At 34.9% G+C, this 7581-nt stretch overlaps 1 protein-coding gene across 1 annotated transcript in view; it reads right to left on the bottom strand.

Moving 5' to 3' along the window:
- The window catches only part of eif2ak4 (eukaryotic translation initiation factor 2 alpha kinase 4), a 61396-nt gene extending 53815 nt beyond the window's left edge, over nt 1-7581 (bottom strand). Inside the window, exons 1-4 of the mRNA XM_016559233.1 lie at nt 7352-7581; nt 5525-5640; nt 4075-4177; nt 3032-3205 (exon numbers count right to left, since the gene is read on the bottom strand). Coding sequence (XP_016414719.1) covers nt 3032-3205; nt 4075-4177; nt 5525-5640; nt 7352-7450 — 492 coding nt within the window. The 5' untranslated portion in view covers nt 7451-7581. The remainder of the gene's footprint in view (nt 1-3031; nt 3206-4074; nt 4178-5524; nt 5641-7351) is intronic.

Here is a 7581-nt window from a genome sequence, read left to right as displayed (position 1 = left end):
GTGTGAGCCATTTTATATATATATATATATATATATATATATATATGTATACATGTATATATACACACACACTAGGGCTGTCAGTCAATTAATTTTTTTAATCTAATTAATTACACAATGTTTCAATTCAATTCATCTAATTAATCGCAAAATAAACTTGACAGTGAAAATACCCCCAAAAGATTATTTAAAGCTATTTTTGTGTTAAATGAGAAAGTATCAAGTAAACGTTACAAATTGTAGCTTTAAAAAGAAATATTTTATTTGATTCAACATAAAATTAATCACACATAAACTATGGAACATAAAAGAAGATAATTTGAGAAACATCTCAGTATTGTTTGTTCATACAATACAGCTTTGTCTTCAAAATACCTTCGTTTATGTTCCACAAAAGAAAGTTTTGAAACAACACAAGGCTGAGTAAATAAAGACAGAATTTACATTGTTTTGGGTGAACTCTCTCTTTAATGTTTTTATTATTATTATTATTTTTTAAATGAAATAATACTCTAAATAAGAAACTAAATCTGCCAGCAGGTGGCGATAAATGCCTTTATGATTCGTTCAAAAGGCTGAATCATTCAGAAACTAAACATGCACAACACTTCTGCTGTGGCTTTAAAGGTAATATGTTTTCTGCAAAATTGAACAAAAACATAATATTGTGTTTAAAATATAACGCAGTATTAACTTCTTATTTACTGAACTGTTGTGTAAATCACATTTAAACTCGTGATATTCGGGACGTACAGAAAAAACACTCGAGCAAAACATGCTCAGGTCAAAGTATCTGAATTATTTTTAGTCCCAAATATTCATTAATTTTACAGTTAGTCCAATTTATGAATACTTTTTGGGTGTAATATGTCACAGTTTACTTAATTTTTTTTGTTTATTTTTATTGAATGAACTATGGTGTCCTGCACCCACTAGTAAACAAATATTTAAAATTATATAAAATTCATCAGTAAATCAGTGGAAAATAAATAGAAATCATGATTCTGTCTGATCTATGCGTTTGAACACAAACACGCACTAGTGTAAATGTAGCTAACAGATGTGTAAATGAAGACTATTTGAGCTTTATTAAAACTATTTGCACTGATTTATTGTGTTTTTAGTCTTCGAGTTTGTATAAACATCAACAAGCTGAAAAATAAAACCAACGGTTTTTTTTCAGATAATGTAATCTTGATAAAATTGATTTCATAAAATTGGTATCGATATCGAAAATGTTTGAACGATACCCAGCCTTAATGGTTCCATTTTAAAACCGGTTCCAAATTTCCAAGAACCGGGTATTCGATAAGACGCATGCATTTCGATTCTGCTTAACGATTCCTGCGTTCGTATTTTAATGTGATTTAAAACGAAGGAACGAAAAGAACTTGCGCTTTGTTTGCGTGCAGCACACACGTCTGAAGGTTCCCGGTTTGTGTCTGTTCTCGAAACGTTCCGTGCGCTTCACTGCATTAAAGGTTGTTCCGAGCAGAAACGGACTTCTTTCATATTTATCGACCAGTGTGCAGAAAACTACGTCAGTACATCATCACAAACACAGCTGTTTTTGTCTTAAACATGAGAAAGAAAACACACATGTACTAGGCTTGCCGCGATAGACGGTGCTGACGGTGATACCGTTGTTAAGCCGCAACGCCGGTTACGTCACTTGCCCACCGCGGCACCGACCCCCACCGTCGTTTTGATTTTTTTATAGTAATAAAAATCATTTGCTGATTTTTACTTTATTTAAACTGTGTCATTTATTTATTTTATTTGACATCAAGGTGTATGCCGTGCTTCCAAGCTTTCTTACTCGTTTTTGCTAATAAACGTTCTACTTTCTTATTTATTTGGTTATATATTATTCAAGTTTACTTGTTTCCAGTTTTGTATACCTATTTAAACTTAAGTAAGTTATTTGTTATTTTATATTAGGCATAGCCTGCCCTATAGCATGGTGTATTTTTATTTGTTTTGTTAATAAAAGTTCTATGTTTTATATATAGGCTAAAGTGAGTCTGACGTTGTATTTTGTTGTTGCATTCAAGCAATTGACGCCGAATTGCCGCTATTTGAAAGTGAAAGTAAAATGCGCACGCCGCTTTTACAAGCTATTTAAAAGCGAAGGAAAGCGAGGAAAAGAGGGAACGCCCCCGCGGTGATACCGGTATTACCGGTGTTGTCACACGTCGATTAACTGGTGGGACAATGTCCTCACCGTCACAACCCTAACATGTACCGTGTTTTTAGATCTGCGTGCGTTCGGTGTTAAAGAGACAGCAGCCTAATAAACGTGCTTCATGTCATTAATGTTAATCAACCTCAAAATTCATCCTTTGAAACCCATTTTAAAATCCGACATTGCATTACCATGAAAATTATACATCAAAATCATGTCACAAAATGTTTTCATTCATGAATTATGAAAAATGTAAGTTTGGATCGTGCGCTTTCACGTCTATGTTCAAAAATATGAGTGACAATTAAAGGGTTAATTAATCTATATTTTATTTATAAAAAGAAACCTATGCAGTGTTTTTTAAACTTTTAATTACAGTTTCTGTAGCTGAAATTTGGTTCAGTTGTATTTATTTATGCTGTTTCTAATTGATTTGTTCGTTCCCATTTTATCACTGACTGTTTACTTGTCTTTAACACTTATATATTTGAAATGTATATTAGTCGTGGTGTTTTTGTTAAAAGCAAAGGCAAAAGTTCCTCTTGTAGGCCGAAGTGTTCTGATTTTTGCTTGTGTTATTCAGCAGCAACAGAACGCTTCGTAAAAAGACATTTTTTATTTATCTTATTGGAATCGTTACGAATCGGAACCGATAAAATTCAAACGATACCCAACTCTATTTATAAAACAACAATAAAGAGCAACACTGTAGTTGTGTTTCTGTCCTTTCATCAGAGCCGCTCTTTGATAATTCAGCAGGACGGTTTGTAACATGTTGAGCAACAGGAAGTGACTGGTTTTGTGCTCCAGGGTCACATATGTTGTGCAACAGGAAGTGACACGTACCATCTTCTCTTCCTGTCTGCGGCGCTGGTCGATCTTCTGCTGCTCCTCCAGAGCCAAACGCTCCCGCAGACGCCGCTGGTTCTTCAGCATCTCCTCGTGGAAGGAGCTCGAGGGAGGAACGTTGTGCTCCGTCAGAAAACCCTGAACACAATCCGCCAACTCGTAGATCATCACCTGAGAGAGGAAGAGGAAGAGGAAGACATCATAAAACAATACCATTCAAACAGAGCCATCCTCTTCTGCAGCACCTCCTGAACTCTTTCATTTATTCATTTATTGATTTATATTAAAAATATTATATACACATTTAAATAATTATATCAACATTATTAGTTTTCACTGCATTGCAGTAAATATACGGGCCTATTTTATGATTATATTTAAATAATTAATTTTATAAATATTTTCCTTTTTTACAGCATTGAAGTAAATCATATGGGCCTATTTTATTATTATATTTAAATAATTAATTTTATAAATATTTTCCTTTTTTACAGCATTGAAGTAAATCATATGGGCCTATTTTATTATTATATTTAAATAATTAATTTTATAAATATTTTCCTTTTTTACAGCATTGAAGTAAATCATATGGGCCTATTTTATTATTATATTTAAATAATTAATTTTATAAATATTTTCCTTTTTTACAGCATTAGTTTATTATATATATTTGTTTTTTTTATTAATTAATTTAATTAAAATTATTATTATTTATTATTAAATTTTTTTTTTTTTTAATTCAACTATAATAAGAAGAACCATTATTAATAATTGAGTACCAATAATAAAGCAGCAAATCAGCATATTATTATGATTTCTGAAGATCATGTGACACTGAAGACTAGAGTAATGATGCTGAAAATACAGCTGCGCATCACAGAAATACATTACAGTTTAACAGAGATTCACATAGAAAACAGCTGTTTTAAATAGTAAAAATATTTCACTGTTTTTAACCGGTAGTGCATGTGCACGCGTATTGAAGAAAATGAGATGCGTTTAATATCTCTAAATGTTCGAAACGTCTGCGAGCGTCTCACCTCTCCGCATCGGTCTTGGGCCAGATTGTCGAGCTCTTTCTGGAGTCGCTCTAGTTTGTCGTAAGACAAGCCTTTAGCGTTCTTCAGCTCCAGCTCCGGAGGCCTGACGACACACGATCAAATCACAATCATTCAGAAATCAGTCATGCACTTTAAAGACAGAGACTGCTTGACGTCACATATACATGGCCTTTGACCTTTACCTGTACATTGTTGTGCTTGTCATAATCACACAATATTAACAAAACTAGGCAACATTTTCCATTTTAATGTAGTTTGCTTTATCTACTAAAATACCTAAAACTGAAATACAAACTAATAAAAAGCTGTTAAACATTAAAAATATATTTAAAAATGACTTTAAATATATTAAGAATTGTTAAAAAAAATTGACTAAAATGAAAACTATTTTAAACTATTTCAAGCTATTACAAATTGTAACAGTATCTTGATAAAATAACACTGATCTCTGTGACAGTTATGTGTCATTATGAATAGAGTAATATAAAGTACTGAAATAAATAATGCACTAAATATTTAGGTACAGTTAGTATTAATATTAATCTTCAAAATATCAATAGATCAGTATGTATTTCTATTGAAATAACCAGATCGGTGTTAGAAGGTTAATCAAAATTAATCGTAAAAATGGCTGAGGATGTAAATGTTTTGGAAAAGGAGATATTAGTGTTCGCTGGAGGCATTAACCGTCCGAAAACAAACTGCTGCTAAATCTCTGATTATGCAATATATTATTATCACCAAATCTTGGATTTGTCAACTCGTTTTCTCTCAATTAGCACAGGTTTTGTTTTTTATTTGGGAACTAGTTGATCGTAGGCCTCATTGATCAGAGCGATTATTTGTGGATAATGTTGTCAATGTTCACTCAAAAACTGATGTGCATGAGCTCAGATCAATGAGGCCTACAGTCAGTCAGTTCTAAAATAAAGCAATAAGCCCCGTGAAGCTGTGGTTTACAGTGAATCAGTAAGGTTTCACAGAATAAAACGGAGCAAATAAAGTGTAATGATATTAATAAAAACAGTATTCTTCCACCAAACAATGTAGTTCCTCAGAATCAGTTGTGGTTCCAACAAAGTGGTTGCCGAGCAACACACAAACGTAAACAAAGCTGTATGTTACTTTGTAGAGTCATTTACAACAGCTTCGAACGCGGCTCAGCCAATCAGAATCAAGGACCGGAACTATCCGTTTTATAAAGAAACACAAAACCTGTGCTACTTGAAAGAAAATGAGTTGACAAAAATATTAAATCCATGATTTGTTGATAATATAGCATAATCGGAGACTTACAAGCAGTTTTTAAAAGGCCGCTCATTTTTAACTGGGAACTTTTAGCAGAGCACAAATTTTCAAATCTCAGGGAGACTTCAAGTAATGAATTATTAATCATTATTATTAGCCTAATAAACAGACTGACACTCACACATCAGGATATGTCGGTGGACATTTGACCTGCAGGTCCACTGAGATGTAACTGGTCTGTCCGTAAGCGAGTCCCTTCGGCCGCAGGGTCAGGTAAACCTCTGGAGGACGACTGACCTACAAAACACACCAAACACACTGGAACCGGACAGTATAACAACACATGATGCACTGAGCTCATTAACATATGACACGCCCACACACACTGGAACCAGACAGTATAACAACACATGATGCACTGAGCTCATTAACATATGACACGCCCACACACACTGGAACCAGACAGTATAACAACACATGATGCACTGAGCTCATTAACATATGACACGCCCACACACACTGGAACCAGACAGTATAACAACACATGATGCACTGAGCTCATTAACATATGACACGCCCACACACACTGGAACCAGACAGTATAACAACACATGATGCACTGAGCTCATTAACATATGACACGCCCACACACACTGGAACCAGACAGTATAACAACACATGATGCACTGAGCTCATTAACATATGACACGCCCACACACACTGGAACCAGACAGTATAACAACACATGATGCACTGAGCTCATTAACATATGACACGCCCACACACACTGGAACCAGACAGTATAACAACACATGATGCACTGAGCTCATTAACATATGACACGCCCACACACACTGGAACCAGACAGTATAACAACACATGCACTGAGCTCATTAGCATATGACACGCCTTAAAATCGCAAATCAAATCGCAATCGCAATATCTGTCAAAAAAATAACATAATAGTAGAAATTGAAATGAACAACTACATTATGCCTGTTTGTGCAAGGAGAACTATTATAAGTGAACTGAATAGAAAAACTAATTATTTAAAATTTTATATATACAGGTGCATCTCAAAAAATTTGAATATCATGGAAAAGTTCTTTATTTTTTGTAACCCCATTCAAAATGTTCTTAATACTGTGTTGTTTCCTGGACGATCCACGACTGTTTTTATGTTTGGTGATAGTTGTTCATGAGTCCCTTGTTGGTCCTGAACAGTTAAACTGCCTGCTGTTCTTCAGAAAAATCCCCCAGCTCCTCTCATTCTTTGGGTTTCCAGCATCTTCTGCATATCTGAACCCTTTCTAAAAGTGACTGTATGATTTTGAGATCCATATTTTCACACTGTGGGCAACTGAGGGACTCATGCACAACTATTACAAAAGCTGAAAACATTTACTGCTGCTCCGTTTTAGGTAGGCGTGGTTAACTCTTAACTTTTATAAAGAATATCTCTTTGGTTTTGAGACTTTAGTCTTTGCAACTTTACAGATCTTCTTTATGCACCAAGAGCTTGTAACACTCCAAAGAGAAAGGAACAATTGAAATCGCATCATATGACCCCTTTAAGATTCAAGGGTATGTAAACTTCTGAACGGGTAATTTTTATAAATTCAGTTATTATATTGTCGTGTGGAATATATGTAAACATCTGTTATGTGAAATAGCTTATTCAGGACAGTACTAAATAAAAAATAACATGCAATTTTGTTAAAATTATTAACAGTTTGCACATTCTGCAAGGGGTATGTAAACTTATGAGCGCAACTGTATATGTGTGTGTGTGTGTGATGCATATAGAGCTAATTAACATTTGACACGCCCACATGTATACAGTATGCATGTGTGTGTGTGTGTGTGTGTGTGTGTGTGTGTGTATAAGCACTTCAGGCAGGTAGGAGTGCAGAAAGTGAAATAAATAACTAAATCACGCTTGAATACTACCCATTGAGCTGCATGCAATGTTACTGAGCGACACATACACACTTGTGCAGCGGAATACCTTCCAGGGAAGCTCTGCTCGGATGTCTCTGAAGTCGTCTCCGTATATCGATGACAGCGCCTCGAGCTCATTCTCCTGCTGAAGAGAGTAATCACTCATCCTGCATCACGAGCTCACAAACTCTCCTCAACACCATCGCCGATCACAAACACGCGCTGCGAGGCCATAAGAATCAGAAATCAAACTTGTCGTGTGGAGGCATGTAGTAATCATAACAGCTGTCGCGTGGC

Source organism: Sinocyclocheilus rhinocerous, unplaced genomic scaffold, assembly GCF_001515625.1.
Source record: "Sinocyclocheilus rhinocerous isolate Xijiao unplaced genomic scaffold, SAMN03320098_v1.1 scaffold2213, whole genome shotgun sequence".
Lineage (NCBI taxonomy): Eukaryota > Metazoa > Chordata > Actinopteri > Cypriniformes > Cyprinidae > Sinocyclocheilus > Sinocyclocheilus rhinocerous.
Note: the sequence above shows the minus strand (reverse complement) of the source record. Positions and strands in the feature narration are given on the sequence as shown.